This window comes from Lissotriton helveticus, chromosome 7 (genome assembly GCF_964261635.1).
Source record: "Lissotriton helveticus chromosome 7, aLisHel1.1, whole genome shotgun sequence".
Classification (NCBI taxonomy): domain Eukaryota; kingdom Metazoa; phylum Chordata; class Amphibia; order Caudata; family Salamandridae; genus Lissotriton; species Lissotriton helveticus.
The window spans coordinates 256,409,500-256,433,217 of record NC_136068.1 but is presented as its reverse complement, the minus strand read 5'-3'; the positions used below and the strand labels follow the sequence as shown (position 1 = coordinate 256,433,217).

Below are 23,718 nucleotides of genomic sequence, written 5' to 3'. Positions count from 1 at the left end.
CCCATTAGCCTCTTTGGCTCTTTCCAATATATTGTAAACGGAGCTACCGCCAACTTAGGAGGTTCCTGTTCCTCCTACTAAAGGAGGGGTTGACTCCTTTTCCCTTAGACACCCTTCTAAGGCCTTATATTGGCAAGGGGTGTGGCGTTAAGGCGACTGACGCTGGAATCTGGGGATCACGGTTCGATCCTCGGCGCCAGATTAGCCTGGCACCATGTGACTCTGGCAATAGCTTGCTTAATCTTCCTGACGACCCCTACAGCTCGAGACCCTTAAGGGTGATCGTTTGCGCTTTGCCAATGTGAATTATTATTACACCTTCACTGTCAGCAGAAACAGATCCTAGCATTTCTGATGTATGAAGACCTCCATGCCGACTTCAACACCCATGGCCAAGGGTTGTGTCCTGATTACCAAGGTTTCTGGCATGTCCGCCGTCAAGTAAGCAATCACCTTTTTTGGGTTCAGAGTTTCCGATAACAACGGAAAATTGTCAGGCGCTTAACTGCGTTGCTGGCGCTCCCCTATAGCTCCAGGTTCTTCAGTCCCTTGCGTTTCATTCAACGTGGGAGGGCCAGGTTAGCTGGTGGATATATGACACGGGACTCTGCTGTGGGGTTAATTTTCCCCACATGGCGGGTGCTCTTATACCAAATGTGTGCATATTGATTTTTCACTCGGTTTTTCAAATGGACCGGGTTTTAGACTATTATTTTCCAACAGAGGGTGAATGGATAGGCTTGAGCCAATATTTCTCGTTAGGTATTTCGTTCAATCCCTCCCAAATCAGAATATTCCTCAGGGGAAGGGTTTTTCTCTACTTTCCCTTATTGATAATGGCCTATTGGGCCCACCACGTCACAACCACGTGGCCTCGGCCCCGGCCCAGGCCCCAGCGAACCCCCGACATCGAGGCACCAAGATCCACCCAGGTGGTCGAGTGGCCACTCGACAGATCCCGGAGGAAGAGGAGTTTCGATGGGCCTCCAGCCGTCCCCGGACGCCTGGTATCGATCGCCCTCCGGCCTCCCTGGGCGCTGGCTCCACCCTCCTGCTGGGTGTCTGGACACCATCATCCCGGCCCCTCTGGCCCCCAGGCGCGAGGGTCCGGACATCAAAGGACCTCCGTCCTATATCTGGGCCAGCCCCGGAGTAGGATGCCAGTTGTATCCTGGACTGGAAGCCCTGCTGACGCTGTCACGGTCGACACCAGACGAACTCATTGCCTGTAACCTGAAGATACCCTGAGAACCTGCGGCCCACCTTTGCTGTACTATCTTACGAGCCTGCTGGCTGCCGCGGCTGAACCATCTTGAGAGCCTGCTGGCGCTGCCGCTGCCGCGGGTGAACCATCTCTAGAGCCTGCTGGTGCTGCCGCAGCCTCCTCTCCGTTAAGATCACCTGTCGAGTCCTGCTGCCGCGGCTCGACCCTCGGAACCCCCGGCTCGAGGATTGAGAGCTGTGCGCAGGGTATCCTTTCCTGCACCCATCTTGAGACTGTCCCCCTACCCTATCCCTTATTTACGAGACTTTCCAGATCCCTCGATCTGCCTGTACATACCGCTGAGATCCAGCAACCTTTATTCCTGATAAAGCCTAAGAACTTATCCTCTTGTGTGGTGTCCGTTTGTAGTGTTGTGGTTACTCTACTGTACGATCCTAGGAGAGGGCCCTCGCTCAGGAGGCCTCTCGATAACGCTCGGCTACTTCTCGACAGAGAGGTGGACCTAGGGGTGGTCAGTCAGACATCTTCTGCCTCCCCCGGGATCGCCTTTCTAACAATCACCAACAGGAATGGGCCGAGCAGATGACCATTTGTCCCTCCTGTTGGGAGCGTGGGGTGGCCTCTCTACACTATGAGTAGCTGTAGGGTGTGACTGATGAGAAAGAAGACTGTGCAGTGCAAAAATTGAATGCAACTAAAATAAAAAAGTGTGTTAAAATTGGATTGGGAAGGGGGCGTGGCTTAGCTAGCGGCAATGGCGGTCGCAGCCTTCTAGAGCTCCCACTTGCCCGAGCAATCATCCTTCTTTTATCCTGTTCCCCGAGCCTACCTACCTTACCCGGAGAGCGGTGACAATTGCAGCGGGTGTCGGTGTCCCTCCGGTGTAGTCGGCGGTGCCCTATATGCCTTGAGCGCCGCGGGGAGACGGCGGAGGAGGAGCGGCCCAGTGCGCGGCCGGGAAGCCGGGGACTTGCTTAGGCACACCTGCAGTGATACCGCCGGCGCGGTGCGACCGCCCTGCCAGTTGTTGGGCGCCGGGGCAGCCCTGCGGGTCACCCGATTGATGCACACTCTGCCCCTGGGCGCGAAACAGCGCGATTGAATTTCGGAGGAGCGTGACTCCGTCCTGCTGACAGCTGCGGCCTGGTGACACCTGGAGAGCCGGGGGCCTCGAGTTTCGCGACGCCCGCCTGGGGCTCGCGCTGGACGGCGGCTGCCTCCGGGGCCGGTCGGGCCTCGGCGCTGCATTTTCGAGACGACCCCCTCCTGCCCCTGCACAGAAACCGGCCTGGAGTGCGGTGGGGCGGCCGATGGTGGGCCCGGTGGCCGGAAAAGAACCATGAGTACCAGCGTTGGGGCCCCTGGACGTCCGTAGTGGTGGCCACTGGTTTATCTATACACGAGGGGTGCAACACGGCCCAGCGGGCTGCTGGCAGCGTGGGAGTGGATCCTGAGGTCTGCTGTCGGCTTACCTGAGCCGCACCACGAGCTCGTAGCCTCGAGGGATAACACCAGGCGGAGGGTGAGCCCTGGCTGGGCTGCATAAACGACATAAGAGGCCCATTGCTGTGGAGCCCGTGGTTGTGGGAGAGTGACGCCGCCTGGCCCGCCAGGGGACTGGGGGCCTTTGACTGTTGGCAAGTGGAGGGCTGGTTTCGGGGCCTGCCTGGACCTGGCCTAGACACAGAACTTTACCACGAATGAGACTATCCGGGGCCCTCTGAAGGAACATTTGCCCCACGCGGCCCTCGCTGGTGTTGACTCTGGTTGGTCTGTTGGGGACTGGCAGTCATGACCAGAGGGGGAGGCGGTGGCTCAACTAAGCAGCCGACCAGTACTCTTTGCTGTACCCGGCTCGCCTGAGGGTGATCTTTCAGTCCAAGACGCTGTTTTTTGATTCCCCGGAGGATCTCTTCAGGTGGACGGACGAAACGGTGGCGCTGCGGCCGCATGCTCAGCCGGGCCTGAATCCGGGATCCTCGAGGGGGTCGTCTCAGGAGCCGGGGGATCGACCGCCCAGGGGTAAGAGGAATCGACGGTCCCGATCACGGAAGCGGTCGGCCTCCGTCTCTGGGGCACACGGAGGTGGCAGAACTGAAGACTCCGACCACTCTGGGAAGTGACACTGATGAACTCAGGTACTCTGTGTTCCATGCTTGATGGGGTGGCTCCCGGGGTCTGGAGTGGTGGTGGCTGTGGCCCGTTGGACTTGTGGCCTATTTGATGCCTCAGCGACATTCGAGACTGTGCTGTTGACCCGGAGTGGGGGGGGTGAAGATGGCTCGGGGACCGCAGATTGGGGGCAGTCCCTCTCCTACATTGGTAGGAATTGTTGGGGGGGGGGGGGTTGTGACAACTGGGTTTTCAAGTTTGGGGATCCATTGGTATGGTTGGTCCTAGGCCCTCCGTTTTGGGCCTGGGAGTGCCCATGCCGCGACAGATGCTTCATGGTTTTGTGAGGTATAGGGGGGGTGTTGGGAGGCGAGGGGGGGGGGGGTTACGAACCTGGTTGTAGTAGGGGGAGTTTGGGGGTTGGAGGAGGGAATGGCGGTTGCTGTCCCTGAAGTTTTTGAGTTTTGGGGTAGTAGGGGGGGGTGCACGTACTTCTTATGAAGATGCAGTTGTTGTTGAGTGGTGGGTGGTGTGGGCGCAGGGGGCATCCATGGTGGTCTCCATCTGATTATGGCTGATACAATACACGGACTCCCGTTGGAGTCCCTGCGAGTAGTTACATGGAATGTGAGGGGGATGCTTGACAAAGTGAAACGTGGGGCTGTCCTGCGCTGGGGAAAGAGAGCCGCCGCAGATGTGCTTCTGCTTCAAGAGACTCATATGATGGGGTCGAAGGTGCTCAGCCTGCAGAGATTGGGCTATCAGCAGGTATACCATGCTGGCTTTACCAGGGGGTCCAGAGGGGTGGCTGTCCTCATTCATCGTAGGGTGGCGTTTGTGCACGAGAAGACATGGGCTGACCCGCAGGGTCGCTATTTGTTTGTCAAGGGCATGGTGGGTACGGAGCCCGTGGTCCTGGGAGTGTCTATGCCCCCCCGCCCCCTGCAGTGGGCCCTGGCTGAGAGACTGTTCCAGGTGTGGAGTGATATCCCGGAGTCCCTGGCGGTGGTCGGGGGAGACTGGAACGAGGTGATGGACATCTGTATGGACCGCAGGGGGCGCCGAGAACTGATTTGGCTGACCCCCCTTCCCCTCCCTCTACCAGGCTGCGAGCGATGTGTGATGGAATGGGCTGGATTGATGCCTGGCGACATATGCACCCTACTGTGCGCGAATATACGTTTGTGTCTGCGGTGCATGGCTCCTTTTCCCGCTTGGATTATATGTTTGTTCCCCGGTTGTGTATGTGCAGGGTGCGTGCAGTGGAGATTTTGCCGAGGGGACTGTCTGATCTTTCCCCAGTATTGCTTGAAGTGGAACTCTTTAGGAAACGCCAGCCCTTTCGGTGGAGGATGTCCTCGTGGCACCTTCAGCAGCCTAGCTATGTCAAGCATCTACGGGAGGTCATTGATCATTACTGGCGGGAGAACCTTGTTGATGTGGACGCAGTAGTGGTGTGGGAGGCTATGAAACCCACTGTGCGAGGAGTGGATATTGCATGGACCGCTGCGGCTCGCTGTGGGCGTCGTGAGGCGATCGTGACGGCTGCGGCTCTGGTGGAGACATTGGAGCGCCAGAGTCGGGGAGGAGGGGACGAGGTTGCCGTGCGGCTACTTCTCCAGGCACAGCAATCCTATGCGTCAGTCCTATTGGACGAGGCCAAACAGGCGTGGCTGGCCACGCGGAGCCAGATATACCAATGGGGGGACAAATCGGGCTCCCTGCTCTATAGACTGTGCCAATATAACATTACACCCGACACGCTGCCGGGTCTCATTGCGGATGATGGAGTGGTTATCACAGACCCCGCCAGCCTGGCGGCGAGTTTCGTAACCTACTTTGCGACGCAGTATGCTCCGTGTGATAGCCTATTGTGCGAGGAGGTGGCTAAATTCATTGATGACCTACCCCCTAAAGCTGTATCTGACGAAGCCAGGAACTCTCTGGATGCTCCTCTCACAGCGGAAGAACTGGGAGATGCTCTGGGACAGCTTAACGCGGGCAAAGCCCCCGGACCGAGCGGTTACCCTTGTGAATTCTATAAAAAGTTCCACACGCAACTAGGGCCCCACTTTCGGCGTGCGCTTGAAGCGGCGCGTGCGCAGGGTAGGCTGCCGCCTGATTGGCGTCATGCCGAGATTGTGGTTTTCCAGAAACCGGGTAGGCCCCCTGATAGGCACGACTCTTATCGCCCTATCTCGCTGCTTAACATAGAAGCCAAAATACAGGCCAAGGCCCTGGCTAATCGGTTGCTTCCGTATATCACGGAACTGGTACACCCCGATCAATCGGGCTTTATGCCCGGCAGGGCAACACTCCATAATATTCGGCGCGCGTGGGCTGCGATTGATGCCATGGGGGCCACAGGTGAGCAGGCGGCCTTGTTGCTTGCTGATATTAACAAAGCGTTTGACTCGGTGAGCTGGACGTTTCTGTTCGCGCTCCTGCCCCGTCTTAACCTGGGCCCCGTATTTCTATCATATATTAAGCTGCTCTATACGGACATCACAGCTACTGTGTGTGTTGCCGGGGCGGTGTCGGAGACCTTCCACATTGGCCGGGGGACCCGGCAGGGATGCCCTTTATCCCCGTACCTCTATGCCCTTGCTATGGAGCCGTTGGCCGCCTGGGTCCGTATGGACGCGCAGATGCGTGGCTTTGTGTGGCCCTGGGGCCTCTCTGATAGGATCGCGTTATACGCTGATGACGTTCTCTTCTTCCTTACGGACCTGCGACGCTCCGGGCCGCGAGTGTTGGAAATTATGTGGGTCTTTGGAGAGGTCTCGGCCTATATTTGAACATGGGTAAATCTACCCTGTGGGTCCTTGGAGGTGGCACAGTGTCGGACCATTGGACCTGCAGGTGGCGACCACTGGCTTGCAATACCTGGGAGTGTTCCTGTCGGAATCTGCGACCCTCACGTGGGAACGTTCTGTACTTCCGGTCTGGGAGCGGGTGCAAGCCGACGTGAAAACTTGGTCCCGAATGCCCCTTAATATCTTTGGCCGATCCGCCATCTTTAAGATGGTAGCGCTTCCACGCCTTCTGTATCAACTGCAAAATTAGCCCCATCCGGTCCCGACCTCGTGGTTTCGGCAGGTGAATTCGGTCTTGGGGCGGTTCCTATGGGCTGGGGGTTCTGCCCGGGTGGCGCTACGTACGTGCTTTTTATCTACGTACTGTGGGGGCCTCGCCACCTCGGACCTCCTGTCCTACTACCAAGCAGCTCACCTGCTCATCCTAAATGACTGGCACTGCTCTTAAATCGTTCCAGGACCTCAGTGCGGAGTTCCACATGCCACGGTCCCAATTCTTCCGGTATTTACAGCTCCGGCATGCGCTAACACCATACATTGCCGATCTTGACTCGCTCCCCGAATTCAGCCCTATTGAGGCGAAGTTGTTCATGGGTGATCTCGGTGACAAAAAAGTATCCCGGATATACCAAACGGTGGTCACTCATTGCGCTTCTGATTTACTTCCCCTGCGGACGGCCTGGGAGGCAGATGTTGGTCCCATGGACGAGGATGATTGGCGAGAGGCCCTGGAATCCCCACGAGGCACTGCCATCGCAATGAGGCTCAGGTTTATTCAATTTAAAATTCTCCACAGGGCTTATTTTACCCGTGAACGCCTCTGGAAGGCGGGACTGATTGAAACGCCGGAATGCCTGCGTTGTGGGATGGAGATGGGCTCGCTGCTTCATACGGTGTGGCTGTGTCCTGGGATAGCTGGCTTTTGGAGAGGTGTGTGGAATTGCCTGTCTGAGGTACTACACTGGGATCTACCCCGCACCCACTGGCTGGGATTGCTCCATATTCTTGCAGGAGTGGGGGGGAATTGCTATAAGCGCCATCTATTGCTGTTGGGACTTGTATTAGCCAAAAGAGACCTAGCCAAGAGACCATGGAAAGACGAACGGGCACCTCCTTTGTGTGTATGGAAAGCGGGACTAGACTTCTGTATGGGTCTGGAGCGCCCCATCTTTGAAGCGCGAGGGTGCCCTCGCAAGCACTTTAAGATATGGAAAAGATGGGCCGATTACAGGGACTTGCCACTGGACCCCCCGATCGACCCCGAAGAGGAGCCCTAAGCTCCCCCATTGCATGGGCCTGTGTCTTGCGCCTTGCCGGATACACTATACTCACACAACGCTGTTTCCCCCTTTTTACACGTGCACAGGGTTAGGGTGGGACTGCGGGGTGGAATTAATTGAGGGTGGTGGGGAGTTGGGATGGGATGGGGTGGGGAGTTGTTTCAAATAAATAAGATTTGTGATGATTTCATTTCGACCTTCGATCCTGCTAGATGTAATGTATCCAAATGCTTGGTGGTTTCTCCTGATTGTGGGGTGCCACATTGATTGCCTTGCTTGAATTCCTTAATAAAATCGGTTGTGAAAAAAAAAATTTGGATTGGGAAGTGAAGAACAAATTTATTCGGATAATGCTTCCTCTTCCAACATTAAAAATAGTCAAGACAGGTAAAGATATACACGGTCTAATGGTGGAACGTGGTCAACATGTTTCAGCAATTCACGGCCATTATGCCTTGCTTTCTTCAGGACCTATTTGACGACTATGGCTACTGCAGCAAATGAATACCAAAACGTGTAATCAAATTGTGAAATAAATAAACAAATAGTGAATCAATAGACAGACTGGCACAAATATCACCTGGAACTCCTAGGTGCAATGTCCCGTCTCCTCTTACAATTTCAGTTATTCACCGAATTGTAAGGTGTGAAGACCTCACCCCACCTGGCAGCGGCTCAGGGCAAAAGTGAAGCACCGCTCTTTCAGTCGGTACTTCAAACCGGCATCTGTGCCGACTGGGGAGGGACCAATGGTCATCTGCTCGGCCCATTCCTGTTTGTGATAAGACATCTTGGTGTGTGTGTGTGGGTCTCTCACGGAACCCCAAATGATGAAGGGCGGTTCCGAGTGGTGACTGATGGGTGTTCAAGACCATCCACAGGTTTGGCTTATCTTACTAGTTTTATAAGAGTCAGGGTGTAGCTGCTGGTATCAGTATCTAGTCCCAGTCCGAGTACACTTGCCACTATTTGACCCTCTGGTACCTTTGTTGTTATGAGTATACTGTAGGGAATGTATCCAGAGCTCGGTCGTTAAACTTTCCCTTGGGTCCCCTCCTAATTGTGTTTGTGTAGTTGTTCCGAAAAGTCTCCCCAAACTGCGGATTCAATTCAGTTCATGTGAGCCAGGCGCGTGCACATCACCAGCCACATCCCACACCATGCCTCGGCATCAGACTTGAAAGGAAGCCGCTCCCCCGCCCCACTCCGCGCAATGCCAGAGCTAGTTTTTCTCGCTTCTTATTTGGTGTTCTTTGCGGCCCATGCTTCATTCCACCTACCACTTTACACTGACTTGTTCACTTTCCTCCCATTTCTATCACCTTCCCTCAGTCTCCTCCTTCATGTATTCCTCTTTGTCAATCTCCGTCTCCCATTCTTCATCTTCGATGCATCTTTTATTTTCTTACATGCTTTGGTGTACTTTCTCCTTTCTTCCCCTTCCTCCATATTTTCTACAACTTCATCACCTGTATTCTCATATCTTCTTTATTACTGCCTTCCTTATTTGATTTCCTCTTCTTCATTCCACCTTCCTTGTTCTCGCTCCGGTTTTCTCTTTCTTACCTCATTCCTCGTTCTTTCCAACATTGCCCCATCCTCTTCAGTCTCTTTCTCTGTGCTTCTGCTTTTCTCCGTCTCTACTTCTGCTCATTATTTCTTGTGTCCCCAATGTGCAGCTTCCCTGCTTTTTTCCTTCCATTCTCTTCTTTCTATCCTGTTGATCTTTCCCCTCTACTCCTTCCACCCTGCATGCCTGCCTCAACTGCTTCCTTCGTTTTCGCGCTTTATTTCCGTAGTCTGTATTCTGTCAATCCACTTCTGTTCTCCTCCCTCATAACCCCCTCCTCCGTTTATCCCTCTCTTCGCCCCTCCTCCTTCTTCCTTATCATAATTTTCTTCCTCCTCTCCTTTCCTTCCTCGTCTTTCCCGCTCTTTCTTGCTTCCTTTGTTCCTCCATCCCTGTCTGTGTCCAGCCCCCTCTCCCTGGTACCTCAGACCTTTCCAGCTGCCTCCCGACCACCCTGACAGTCGGGAGCTGGTGCCTGTGGGTACAGAGTCTGGCGTGGCGTGATTTATGCCATTGGTATAACAGCAGACACACTGCAGTCCATCACTGCAGTCCCCCCCCCGATTAAAATTCAGCTCCGGCCCCGACTGCAGCACTCCACAAAAGGAATATTCTACATAATTTCCGAAAATGCTTGTTTATCTGGTTTAAAAAGTGACCTTGTGTGATGTAACTAGTGTTCATTTAAAGCGCTGCAATACCTTCCGATAGGGTTCGCGCTAAATAAAAGTGCAGAAAAAACACAAGACAAATCGAACACTTTAAAGCAAGAAAGGAACACCTCGGTGGGTGAATCACCCAGCTGGTGTCACAAGGCCCCCATAGGCAGAGCGGATATTTCTTGCCATCCCCACCTCTGCTCATTATCCAGAGGCTACCAGGCCTTACAGTAACACCTCGTCACCCAGAATACCCTCGGCCCCCTCTCCAATCTCACACCTCAGCAAAGAGCCTTTGATCAGCATTAAACAGGCGAGTGCTCCCCCCTGGGGCGCTACCTCCGGGCATAAAACACATTATACACCACCTTGAGTGTACCCGTTCTTTGAGGTAGACAGTACCATATAGGAGAGGTGCAAAATAAGTGTATAATCTTGTTGTAAGCCTTTATTACTGCAGGACATAATCAGGGTTTCTTTGCTACAACAGCTTGAATTATATACAACACTACATTGGGCGCTAAAAACTGGAAAAAAAAAATCACATTGGAATGTTTAGAACCCAAACTGCTCAAAATTACTCAAAACGTAACCATGAACAAATCAATTTACACTGGAAGAATACTGACGCATTTGCTGTGCTTAATACAAGCTTTAGTTTAATAAAAAAACAAAACTTAAAACCGGTTTGCCCATAGGCAATTAAAACAGAAGTGGAATGCATGCAGGGTGAACGAACTGCTCAACTTTGCGGAAAATTGTTCTTAAAGTCCACCAATGCAGTGTGCTAAAGTGTTTGGTCTTTCAGGGCAGTTTCTCAACTACTTTTCATCAGTGGTTGTTAAGTCCCCAGAGTAATCATTTGGGTCAGCAGCATCATCCGCATCTGCACTTTCTGCCTCCACATTATCTGCTCCTCATTTTCATCGTTTTCACCATCAATGTCCTCCTTTTCGTTTTGGTCATTGTCTTCATCATTCGCATCAGTTGTTTCCTCAACTACCGATTCTCCCGTTTGTTCAACGATTTCAAAGGGATTCTCACCCTAAAAGTAAACACAAGTTTTAAACCATCTTTAGCAAAATTCTCAAGAACAAATGCACACTAACTATTACAAAAGTAACAGCAAAAGTCTTGTGTACAGTGCAAGTAAAGAACTCAGATTTCAGATCACAAAAAAGCAGAAAGAATATATTATTAGAAAAGGCATCTTACAACGGGGAGAACATATGCAGGACTTCTAAATTTTAGAGTATGTCCAGACAGACCATAGGATGGAAAAATCCATGCCAGGTCTATGAACGCCCATGAGCTCCGAGGAGTCCTTGTACAGAGGGGGCGATGACTGGAATATTGAGGGTGGGCATCACATTTCCAAGAAATTCATTTCCTGCGAAACTACAATTTTTTGGGTGAAACTCAGGACGGAAGAAGTGTTATTTGCAAAGCTGAGGAAGGAGTACACAGATCTGAACATTCAATATGCAGTGTGAGCCCTGGTGGCAGGAAGGGTGCAAGTGCATCCACAGCATTACAGGCTGCAAGCTAATTGTTGATGGTAACTAACTTATCCGTTTGCAGCATGTGTACCTGTTTGATTTAATTAATGATTTTATTTAATGTGTATAGCGCTTGAATCACCCCCAGGGGGGTATCTCAGCGCTTGGAAGCACAGCATAGGTCATGGGTACTCACAAACGTTCTCTCAGGGGCCAAATTTACACTGTGGTTTGTGTCTGAGGGCCGCACCAGTGGGGTCAGTGGGGTGTAGTGTAGTTCCTATATTCCCAATAGGCTCTGCGCATTGGAATAATATCTTCAATAGTATAGACGTAGGACAGAGGGTAACTAGGTCTTCTACTGACTATATTAGACTTAAGTTTTGTGTGCCAGCTAGCTCAGAGTTCACTACAAACTTTCTCGAATAGGCGAGGAGGATTTTAACCTCCCTGGATAGACAAGAAGGGATTTAGTTTCTGACAACCATAGAACATGACAACTTTGCTCTCCCTGATCAAGAGTACATCTCTAGAGTCGTGTGAAAACAAAAGACAGCTATTTTACTCAGTCAATACGTGCATTCTTAGTTTCACCAGATTGTAGAGAAAAGAAGAGACGGGCGTTTTCAATAAAAGGTGTTATTTATTGATCAGTCTCTTTTCTCATACAAGAGAAATGAATCGCTACAATTGCAATACTTAGGGTTAAGTAGAATGCATATAGTAAAAGCAGGATTATAAAATAATACTGTAAAAGCATTGATATGGTTTCTTAGCCATATGATACTTTAAAATGGATAAAAGATATACATACATATATACATTGACTAATCGTCAATGGTGCTTCTAACTACGCCTACCCCGGTGTACCTGACCTAAGCCTAATACGTGGGAGGGAGTAAGTAAGTAGCAGTTTAAGTTAAGTTTGTTTTGCCAAGAATCTGACTCAAGAATTCTCTGTAAGGTTTTAGTCAGTTCAGTACCTGGGATTTAGAATGCTGGAGGGCTGGTATCTCTCTCTCAGGACCCGGTATCCCAGTCACCCGCGAGGGCAAGCTGGAAACGCACCAGGACTTGACTGTTGGGTTGTTTAGGATACTTGTAGCAATGAGTACGCTCTCCCTTTTTATTTGTTCCTTGTAAGCCTGGAAATTTTTTTAGATAAATAAACGTTAATTTATACACATACTGCTAGTTCAACTACAATAACTTGGTTGGAACCTAGAAGAGAAGGCCTTCAATGTGGACAGAAACCCTTTAGAAACTACTCTGCCACCAGGGTGTGCCAGATAAGCGTTTAAAAAACACCAGGGACTCTTATTAGGGAATGACCCGCAATCTTGCTCCCTCCACAAGCAAGCAATCAAACCCCACCAAGCAGGCCGTGACCTGAAACCCTCAAGGGAAAAGAGCACAGCCAAGAGACAAGGCGAGCAGGACTCCAAGGCAGACTGCAAGGCAACGTGTTACACCGAGTCTGATTGAATGGTTTGAAAAACCTCTGGTAGATTTTCTGAAGACAAATAAAAAAACATTGTCATTTACAATGCAAATAGATCAAAGTCTCTCAAATGCGAGACCTTTGACGCACTCGTGCTTTAGCTGTAAACATCGTAAGATAAAGACAAGGAGGTGCAATTGCTTCAAAAGCAAAGCTATAGAAAATAAGCATTTGCAATGCAATAGGTCTCGCAGCATTTAAGTTTGAGTTACTGGCATTGTAAATGACAATGCTTTGCATAAATTCTTTTTTGGTGTCCGTGTGTGCATGGCAGTGGTGGTGTGTGTGTGCATGGCAGTGGTGGTGCAGAGATGCAAATCAAAGTATCATGAAACAGCAGCCTCTGAATTTAATGGAATGTCGGCAGATAACAGAACCTAGCCAGAGATGAACTGCCAGCAGTGTTTGGTCCACCAGCCATGTTTAGAGGCAATGTATTCAGGTTTACTCAAGAGAAGTGCCTTGTAGCTCACACAACACACTTCGAGGTGGATTATGAAATGGAGAGGGAACTCATGTAATTATTTCAAAGAAGGGCAAACAAGCTCACATTGTCTGTTGTTGGCGATTAGAAAAGCGACCGCGTAAGAGAAACTTTGACAGGTGTTAATGAGAACTGTGGGAGAGTAGTGTGGGGCCTCATTGGGCAAATGATAAGGCAAGTACCTGGAACGTGAACCACAAATGTTTAAGATGAAGGGCAAGCTTTATAATGTGCTTTAATGTAAGCTAGGACTCAGAAGTCTGTGCTCTTTTCTGGACATGCCCTTTGAAGGACACAGATTGGTCAATGAGAGAGCCGAAGGATTTGGAAAAAAATGAAATAGGGAGAAGAGGCCATCCAATTTCAAAGACATGCCCTTCACATTGACAAAGCCTTTATTTTGAGATACCCATAATTAATATTATAACCACCACACTGCCCAATTATTTCAACTATCAAACCAATGCCAAGGTGTTGGCGATGTGAAGGTCTGTAATTGTTAATGACGTGATGGATTGCACTGACATTCATATAGAGCCACTCTCACACAGACAGAGCGCCCCACACACACACACAGACACAGACAGAGCGCCCCACACAGACAGAGCGCCCCACACAGACAGAGCGCCCCACACAGACAGAGCCGCACACACACAGACAGAGCCGCACACACACAGACAGAGCCGCACACACACACAGACAGAGCCGCACACACACAGACAGAGCCGCACACACACACAGACACAGCCACACAGACACAGCCACACACACACAGACACAGCCACACACACACAGACACAGCCACACACACACAGACACAGCCACACACACACAGACACAGCCACACACACACAGACACAGCCACACACACACACACACACACAGACACAGCCACACACACACACACAGCCACAGCCACACACACAGCCACACACACAGACACAGCCACACACACAGACACAGCCACACACACAGACACAGCCACACACACAGACACAGCCACACACACAGACACAGCCACACACACACACAGACACACACACAGCCACAGACACAGCCACAGCCACACACACACAGACACAGCCACACACACACACACAGCCACAGCCACAGACACAGCCACAGCCACACACACAGACACAGCCACACACACAGACACAGCCACACACACAGACACAGCCACACACACAGACACAGCCACACACACAGACACAGCCACACACACAGACACAGCCACACACAGACACAGCCACACACACAGACACAGCCACACACACAGACACACACACAGACACAGCCACACACACAGACACAGCCACACACACAGACACAGCCACACACAGACACAGCCACACACACAGACACACACACAGACACACACACACAGACACAGCCACACATACAGACACATCTTCTCACCTGCACAATGGAAAGGACAAAAATGCACACAGGCTTCGATCAAACACCTTCCAGATTAACTGCCCAGAATGCAGCAGCACGCACAGCTTCAGACCCAGCACTTACCCACCAAATACACTTCCGCCACAGAAGCAGCACTGGCTGCTGAGACTAGCCAGCCACCAGGGTAAAACCAGACAGAGCAGATGTTCTGAAGTGGCTGCTACCCACAAGACAAGGAGGCCACCAATTTCCAGGACATGGCTCACCAAGACTAACTATTAGTCAGTCAAAGCTCTAGCCTGTAGAAGGGGCAATCCAAAAACCACTTGTAACCCAACCGTGTCCCCGTCCTCCCTCGCCCCAAAAGAATGTACAGTTAAATGAGATTGATAGGACACTTTGTTAGGCTGAAACAGGGCACATTAACTGTAATATCCAGACGCGGGTAGAAATCTAAGCTCGGAATCAGAAAGGGGGGCCCTGAACACTGCAGGGGGGCTGGGGAGTTCAGCAGTCAATTATACTCTGCCTTGAAAATAGTACTGTGCCAAAATGGCCTCTTACCCAGAGTGACTAGTACATGTCGCAACTCAGCGCCCATCACAGAGCCATTGGCTTCTTTGTCGAAGACCTTCAGCCCCTCCACAAAGTCATCGTAGGTACCCTAGTCCTTGTTCTTCGCAATTGTCTGCAGCATGGGCAAGAACTCGTCAAAGCCAATCATCTTGGTGTTAAGCTCTGGGAAGGAGAGAAGAGTTCAGAGGAGCAGTCACCGGCTGCAGCAGCGTGCCAGGCTGGCGAGTACACATTAACAGTGACAAACTTTAAACAATGTGATCGTCCAAGTTCCCCAAAACCCCCCTACCACCTCCAGTCAGGTTTTTGTCCCATCCCAGACTGCCAATGAATATTACTGATATGGTCCATCTATCAACTGTGAACGAGGCAGAGATCTCCAATTCAATGTGTGGCACAGGGTAAGAGCTGAGGGCAGAGGGGTAAGAGCTGAGGGCACAGGGGTAAGAGCTGAGGGCACAGGGGTAAGAGCTGAGGGCACAGGGGTAAGAGCTGAGGGCACAGGGGTAAGAGCTGAGGGCACAGGTGTAAGAGCTGAGGGCACAGGTAAGAGCTGAGGGCACAGGTAAGAGCTGAGGGCACAGGTAAGAGCTGATCTGCCACGATTGTCACATTTTATGTAATATCCTAAATCAGATACAAGCAACACGTTGCGTCCAAGTGAAAGGGGCCCATTAGACTCTAATGGAAGCCTAAGGTTTAGTAATAATAGCCAACTAGGATATAGTGAGCACTTCTGACTTGCCCCCTAGGTTCAATGCACCACAGACATAATAAGCCCCTGGGTCTCATCGTAACAGACTTTGCACTCTGAAATACACCTTAAAATGTAGCTCCTTCAGATTCACCCAAGTTAATTTTCAACTGGGGGGTGCTCTGGTCCATGGATGAGTGGCGTGTGCTCAGATCCAGGGGTGAGTGGCGGGTGCTCTGGCCAGGGGTGCGTGGCGGGTGCTCTGGCCAGGGGTGCGTGGCGGGTGCTCTGGTTCAGGGGTGCGTGGCGGGTGCTCAGATCTAGGGGTGAGTGGGGGTACTCTGGTCCAGGGGTGAGAGGCGGGTGCTCAAGTCCAGGGCTGAGTGGCGGGTGCTCAGGTCCAGGGCTGAGTGGCGGGTGCTCAGGTCCAGGGCTGAGTGGCGGGTGCTCAGGTCCAGGGCTGAGTGGCGGGTGCTCAGGTCCAGGGCTGAGTGGCGGGTGCTCAGGTCCAGGGCTGAGTGGCGGGTGCTCAGGTCCAGGGCTGAGTGGCGGGTGCTAAGGTCCAGGGGTGAGTAGCGGGTGCTCAGGTCCAGGGGTGAGTAGCGGGTGCTCAGATCTAGGGGTGAGTAGGGGTACTCTGGTCCAGGGGTGAGAGGCAAAACCTAAAACACAGAAGCTGTCTATCTAGAAACATACCTTTTTTGACCGCATTGCCATTTGATCCAGGTTTTCTCAATTTAGGTTTTTTGTCGACAAACGCCCCTCCAATGGGTTTATTAAGCGATTGCATCATCTTTCTTTTCATCCACCTTCCAGCAGGCCGACCAAATACCAGATTTGTCTGGTAGTCGACAACAATTCCAGGTCTCTGCATACCGCCATAATCCTGCAAATTGATAACATAAAATTAGCAGAGAGTATGCAGATAAGGCAAGTTACATGGTGTGCAAAAATGTGTTAACAGTTTTATAATAATGGCAGGCATAATCCAAGAACCAATGTTGGGTGGTCAAGGAATTCGTCGGCTAAGCAGCAATTGTTGCCATTCTGGTAGGTGTAGATACTTCTTGGCTACAATTCTGAAAACTGCAGTAAGGACACTGCTGTACAGGTTTTCATTTGCATTAGTGAGCTTGAGAAATAAAGAAGATAAAATGCTTATAAACATGTGTGTGGTTGTGTCTGGTTGTGCGTGTGGTTTGGTTGTGTGTGGTGTGGTTGTGTCTGAGAGAACCGGGAGTTAGAGAAGGAGGCGGGGTGAAAGAGAAAAGCAGATAAGCACAGTAAAAGAGAACAGGGAGTTAAAGAAGGAGGTGTGGTGGAAGAGAGCAGCAGATCAGCACAGGAGAAGAGACCAGGGAGTTAGAGAAGGAGGCGGGGTGGAAGAGAGCAGCAGTTCAGCATGTGAGATGACAAGAGAACAGGGAGTTAGAGAAGGAGGCAGGGTGGAAGAGAGCAGCAGTTCAGCACGTGAGATGACAAGAGAACAGGGAGTTAGAGAAGGAGGCAGGGTGGAAGAGGGCAGCAGATCAGCACGTGAGAAGAGAAGAGAACAGGGCGATAGAGAGAGGGAGGGCGAGAGAGAGAGGGAGGGCGAGAGAGAGAGAGGGAGGGCGAGAGAGAGAGAGGGAGGGCGAAAGAGAGAGAGGGAGGGCGAGAGAGAGAGGGAGGGCGATAGAGAGAGAGAGGGAGGGCGATAGAGAGAGAGAGGGAGGGCGAAAGAGAGAGAGGGAGGGCGAGAGAGAGAGAGAGGGAGGGCGAAAGAGAGAGGGAGGGCGAGAGAGAGGGAGGGCGAGAGAGAGGGAGGGCGAGAGAGAGGGAGGGCGAGAGAGAGAAGGGAGGGCGAGAGAGAGAAGGGAGGGCGAGAGAGAGAAGGGAGGGCGAGAGAGAGATGGGAGGGCGAGAGAGAGAGGGCGATAGAGAGAGAGGGCGATAGAGAGAGGGCGATAGAGAGAGAGGGCGATAGAGAGAGAGAGGGCGATAGAGAGAGCGATAGAGAGAGAGAGGGCGATAGAGAGAGAGAGAGGGCGATAGAGAGAGAGAGGGCGATAGAGAGAGAGAGAGGGCGATAGAGAGAGAGAGGGCGATAGAGAGAGAGAGGGCGATAGAGAGAGAGAGGGCGATAGAGAGAGAGAGGGCGATAGAGAGAGAGAGGGCGAGAGAGGGCGTTAGAGAGAGAGAGAGGGCGATAGAGAGAGAGAGGGCGATAGAGAGAGAGAGGGCGATAGAGAGAGAGAGAGAGAGAGGGCGATAGAGAGAGAGAGAGAGGGCGATGGAGAGAGAGGGCGATGGAGAGAGAGAGAGAGAGAGGGCGATAGAGAGAGAGGGCGATAGAGAGAGAGAGAGAGAGAGAGGGCGATAGAGAGAGAGAGAGAGAGAGGGCGATAGAGAGAGATGGAGGGCGATAGAGAGAGAGGGAGGGCGATAGAGAGGGAGAGGGAGGGCGATAGAGAGGGCGGGCGATAGCGAGAGAGAGGGAGGGCGATAGAGAGAGGGAGGGCGATAGAGAGAGAGAGAGGGAGGGCGATAGAGAGAGAGAGGGAGGGCGATAGAGAGAGAGAGGGAGGGCGATAGAGAGAGAGAGGGAGGGCGATAGAGAGAGAGAGGGAGGGCGATAGAGAGAGAGAGGGAGGGCGATAGAGAGAGAGAGGGAGGGCGATAGAGAGAGAGAGGGAGGGCGATAGAGAGAGAGAGGGAGGGCGATAGAGAAAGAGAGAGGGAGGGCGATAGAGAGAGAGAGGGAGGGCGATAGAGAGAGAGAGGGAGGGCGATAGAGAGAGGGAGGGCGATAGAGAGAGGGAGGGAGGGCGATAGAGAGAGGGAGGGAGGGCGATAGAGAGAGAGGGAGGGCGATAGAGAGAGAGAGAGGGAGGGCGATAGAAAGGGAGAGGGAGGGCGATAGAGAGGGAGGGCGGGCGATAGAGAGAGAGGGAGGGCGATAGAGAGGGAGAGGGAGGGCGATAGAGAGGGAGAGGGAGGGCGATAGAAAGGGAGAGGGAGGGCGATAGAGAGGGAGGGCGGGCGATAGAGAGAGAGAGAGAGAGAGAGATAGAGAGAGGGAGGGCGATTGAGAGAGGGAGGGCGAGAGAGAGGGAGGGAGGGCGATAGAGAGAGAGGGAGGGCGATAGAGGGAGGGCGATAGAGAGAGAGAGGGCGATAGAGAGAGAGAGGGCGATAGAGAGAGAGAGGGCGATAGAGAGAGGGAGGGCGATAGAGAGAGGGAGGGCGATAGAGAGAGGGAGGGCGATAGAGAGAGAGAGGGCGATAGAGAGAGAGGGAGGGCGATAGAGAGAGAGAGGGAGGGCGATAGAGAGAGAGAGGGAGGGCGATAGAGAGAGAGAGAGGGAGGGCGATAGAGAGAGAGAGAGGGAGGGCGATAGAGAGAGAGAGAGGGAGGGCGATAGAGAGAGAGAGGGAGGGCGATAGAGAGAGGGAGGGAGGGCGATAGAGAGAGAGGGAGGGCGATAGAGAGAGAGGGAGGGCGATAGAGAGAGAGAGGGCGATAGAGAGAGAGAGGGCGATAGAGAGAGAGAGGGAGGGCGATAGAGAGAGAGAGCGAGGGCGATAGAGAGAGAGAGAGGGAGGGCGATAGAGAGAGGGAGGGCGATAGAGAGAGAGAGGGCGATAGAGAGAGAGAGGGAGGGCGATAGAGAGAGAGAGAGGGAGGGCGATAGAGAGAGAGAGGGAGGGCGATAGAGAGAGAGGGAGGGCGATAGAGAGAGGGAGGGCGATAGAGAGAGGGAGGGCGATAGAGAGAGGGAGGGCGATAGAGAGAGAGAGGGAGGGCGATAGAGAGAGAGAGGGAGGGCGATAGAGAGAGAGAGGGAGGGCGATAGAGAGAGAGAGGGAGGGCGATAGAGAGAGAGAGGGAGGGCGATAGAGAGAGAGGGAGGGCGATAGAGAGAGAGAGGGAGGGCGATAGAGAGAGAGGGCGATAGAGAGAGGGAGGGCGATAGAGAGAGAGAGGGAGGGCGAGCGATAGAGAGAGAGGGCGATAGAGAGAGAGGGAGGGCGATAGAGAGAGAGGGCGATAGAGAGAGAGGGAGGGCGAGAGAGAGAGGGAGGGAGAAAGAGAGAGGGAGGGCGATAGAGAGAGAGAGGGAGGGCGATAGAGAGAGAGAGGGAGGGCGATAGAGAGGGAGAGGGAGGGCGATAGAGAGAGAGAGGGAGGGCGATAGAGAGAGAGAGGGAGGGCGATAGAGAGAGAGAGGTAGGGCTATAGAGAGAGAGAGGGAGGGCGATAGAGAGAGAGAGGGAGGGCGATAGAGAGAGAGAGAGGGAGGGCGATAGAGAGAGAGAGGGAGGGCGATAGAGAGAGAGGGAGGGCGATAGAGAGAGGGAGGGAGGGCGATAGAGAGAGAGGGAGGGCGATAGAGAGAGAGGGAGGGCGATAGAGAGAGAGGGAGGGCGATAGAGAGAGGGAGGGCGATAGAGAGAGGGAGGGCGATAGAGAGAGGGAGGGCGATAGAGAGAGAGAGGGAGGGCGATAGAGAGAGAGAGGGAGGGCGATAGAGAGAGAGAGAGGGAGGGCGATAGAGAGAGAGAGGGAGGGCGATAGAGAGAGAGAGGGAGGGCGATAGAGAGGGAGGGCGATAGAGAGAGAGAGGGAGGGCGATAGAGAGAGGGAGGGCGATAGAGAGAGAGGGCGATAGAGAGAGAGGGAGGGCGAGAGAGAGAGGGAGGGCGAGAGAGAGAGGGAGGGCGATAGAGAGAGAGAGGGAGGGCGATAGAGAGAGAGGGAGGGCGATAGAGAGAGAGGGAGGGCGATAGAGAGAGAGGGAGGGCGATAGAGAGAGAGAGGGAGGGCGATAGAGAGAGGGAGGGCGATAGAGAGAGAGAGGGAGGGCGATAGAGAGAGAGAGGGAGGGCGATAGAGCGAGGGAGGGCGATAGAGAGAGAGAGGGAGGGCGATAGAGAGAGAGAGGGAGGGCGATAGAGAGAGAGAGAGGGAGGGCGATAGAGAGAGAGAGGGAGGGCGATAGAGAGAGAGAGGGAGGGCGATAGAGAGGGAGGGCGATAGATGGAGGGAGGGAGGGCGATAGAGAGAGAGGGAGGGTGATAGATAGAGAGGGAGGGCGATGGAGGGAGGGCGATAGAGAGGAAGGGAGGGCGATAGAGAGGAAGGGAGGGCGATAGAGAGGAAGGGAGGGCGATAGAGAGGAAGGGAGGGCCCTGGAGTATTCTATTTAATCACGAAAACACAGTAGTTTATTAATTTGAATGCAGATGTGCTCCAATTTGTAAGCCCGAGACGTGATTCTGTATGTTTTCTGTATTAATGCCTTTGTGTAATTGACATACAAAATAGACAAACAAAGCGGTATAACACATGAATATTCAAGAACCCCAATTCTACTCCTCTCTTGTAGCCCAACAAACAAATCATCAGAAAATGAAGCAGAGTTGAGGGGCATGCCAGGTAGAGATCCATGCCACACAAGCGTCCGGTGGGGATGTATGGCATAATTACAGCACCAGGACTCCTCAGCGACCCATCATATTCAGAACACTGGTACTCACAACAGCAAGGAGGTAGGGAGAACGGTGGGACGGTAACTACTGCACACCAGTCTGTCTTCGTTTTGAACAAGAGATCGGCTTCTTTTTAGACAAGCAACCATCCTCAACTTGTCCCAAGTACAATATCACTCCTAATTGGAGTCCAAGGAGAAATAAAGTTGGTCGTGTCTCGGTTACAAATTCGCAACCTTGACCGCCCCCCAAACTTGGGGGCTTATTTACAAGCCACTTGCGCCACTTTTGCGTCATTTATAACATAGGAAAAGTGACGCAAAAGTGGCGCAAGGGGCTTTTAAATCTGCCCCTTGGTATTTAAGTCACCTGCACTTCTGTTGAACGTTGTAATACCTAAGAAAGGATTCTACTCTTTTTGTTGTTTTTTTTGTTTTTTTAACTGTGATTAAGGCTTTAATGAAAACATGACCAACTGAAGTCTGTCATTCATTCAAAATATCATAGTTATGCAGCTGGGCACAAGAGATAGCTTCTCTTCACAGAGCCAATGCCCTAGACTTAATAAATAAGTACTTTGCAAAAGTTTATGCCTGTTGTATCACAGAGGTAAAGTCTTTTTTATGAAGAAAGGGAGGTAAATGATTCACATATGATCAGTAAGAATAACTGAAAATAGTTGTCTTTGGTCTGAACAATGGTGGATGTAATTCAGCCATGTCTTGTCAGGTGAAGGAGTGGGGGGCTGGAAGGATGCTTGTTCCTCGTCACACACAAGCTCTTCTAGATTGGGTACACTTACGAGTCTAAAATTGATTCAGGGATCGAAGTCTGGTTTAGGAGGATTCTACTATGTGAATTAAAATCTCCCGAGCTGATGCCGCAGCCATTCCTTTGAAGGGGAGGCTGAGGTCAGTCAGGAGAGCTGCTGTCTGCGCCCGGTGCCGCCTGCACAGCCAGTGACCGTAGCCGGTGCGTCGGACCATGGCTCCCCGCTCCCCACAGGCCCCTCCCGGCGCGGCGCCGCTGCACTCATCGGTGTCCAGACGCACCACCTGGGGCAGCCGGTAGGAGCTGATTGTTGGTGGGCTGGTGAGCTGGTCCAGGGGCAGCGAGGCCGAATCCCAGCGCACCTCCTTGAGCGGGGGCACGGCGGCGGCGGGCTCCATGCTCCCGGGCGGGGGAGAGGTGGAGGCAGCCCCGGGCTCCCCCGTCAGCCGCAGCGGGACATGCTGCTGCTGCCACCGGTCAAAGCAGGGTCGCCTTAGCCGCGTCCGCCCGCAGCGCTGCCCCTCTGCCGCCGAGGCTGCCTCTGGTAGGAAGCGCCATCGCAGCGCCTGCCAGAGCTGACCAATCACAGCGGCGTAGGAGATCGCGCGCGCGACATGGCAACGTACAACTGGCCCCACCCACACTTGCGTAAATGTGTGCACAAACAGGGGGTACAGTCCCTGATGGGCGGGGTAGTGAGACGTCATGAAAATTAAAATGCGCATGCGCACCATTAGTGCGCATGCGCACAACGATGAGGGGACATTGCCACATGGGGGACAGTGGATTATAGAACACCGGATAGGGAATCCATTGCTCAAAGCAGATCTGGGGATTTTTGTCAGACCAGGCTCCACACCCCCATACGGTGCTAAGCGAATGCAGGCAGCAAGCGAGGCTAACTACAAACGGGGGCATTGCCCCCCTCCCCAAGAACATTTGGGGGGAAATGGCGCGTTCCACAAGGCTTTAGTCATTATTATATTAAATTGTATTAACTTTTTAAGCATAGTGACCTTACTATGCACCAGGATACGATAATGTTTGTTGGGGCTCCTCAATGATTCCCTCTATTACCAACAGTGCCTTTCATATCTCCGTAGCCCCTATCTCACTTGTACTTCATTTGTTTTATAGCACTTCTCATAGCGGTGTAAGTGTATAGGAGCACTTTACATCACACACACATACAGAGACAATGAATCATACGTAGATAAATCAGATAAATCAGTGTTTAGAATGTTACATAAGGCAAAGGGGACTACAAGGAGTAGGATACACATGTCATTCTTGTAGTGGCCAATAATTTCACCATACACGTACCGGGCCCATATATTTTTCCAATTTATATCATATACATTAATCGGGTGACCTTACACTCTACTACCAGTAACCCTGGTTCCTTTCCTATTTATTTCTCATGTACCCGACTTACCAATCCACCGTTACGGGTACCTATGACCACAACGGATCAGGGAGCTAGCTGTGAAAGAAAGGCAGACAACCAAATACCAACATATACTTTTATACTTTCATTAAATGACCACAGACTACTGGGAAGTTTTAAAGTTTTATCTAGAATTCAGATTCGGAAAGCATACAGTTTACAACTAAAAGGCAATCAATAATCAAAATAACGAACAGCACATAACCATAGA

At 52.2% G+C, this 23,718-nt stretch overlaps 1 protein-coding gene across 3 annotated transcripts; it reads right to left on the bottom strand.

Annotated features, from left to right (window-relative positions):
* Positions 1–10,303: 10,303 nt before the first annotated feature.
* LOC144768400 (DBIRD complex subunit ZNF326-like) lies at positions 10,304–22,568 on the bottom strand. 3 transcript variants are annotated; one of them, XR_013598537.1, is made up of 4 exons: positions 21,338–21,474; positions 16,514–16,703; positions 15,112–15,285; positions 10,304–10,707 (listed from the first exon to the last, which is right to left on the bottom strand). XR_013598537.1 is itself a non-coding variant. In XM_078652034.1 (4 exons), exons 1-3 carry the CDS (start codon positions 22,456–22,458, stop codon positions 15,212–15,214), a joined length of 381 nt encoding a protein of 126 aa, XP_078508160.1. In that variant the 5' UTR covers positions 22,459–22,473; the 3' UTR covers positions 10,304–10,707; positions 15,112–15,211. The 3 variants fall into 3 exon arrangements, 2 of the variants coding, with proteins under 2 accessions (XP_078508160.1, XP_078508161.1); XM_078652034.1 differs by lacking the exon at positions 21,338–21,474 and adding an exon at positions 22,342–22,473; XM_078652035.1 differs by lacking the exons at positions 15,112–15,285; positions 21,338–21,474 and adding an exon at positions 22,342–22,568.
* Positions 22,569–23,718: the final 1,150 nt, after the last annotated feature.

Bases quoted from the DNA above. Each gene is read 5' to 3' on its own strand.
- LOC144768400 (XM_078652034.1), bottom strand. From the start codon at position 22,458: ATGGAGCCCGCCGCCGCCGTGCCCCCGCTCAAGGAGGTGCGCTGGGAT. The intron at 16,704-22,341 runs GTGCGTCTGGAC...ATCAATTTGCAG, and splicing joins CCTACCGGCTGCCCCAGGTG to GATTATGGCGGTATGCAGAG. The intron at 15,286-16,513 runs GTATGTTTCTAG...TCTCCTTCCCAG, and splicing joins TGGCAATGCGGTCAAAAAAG to AGCTTAACACCAAGATGATT.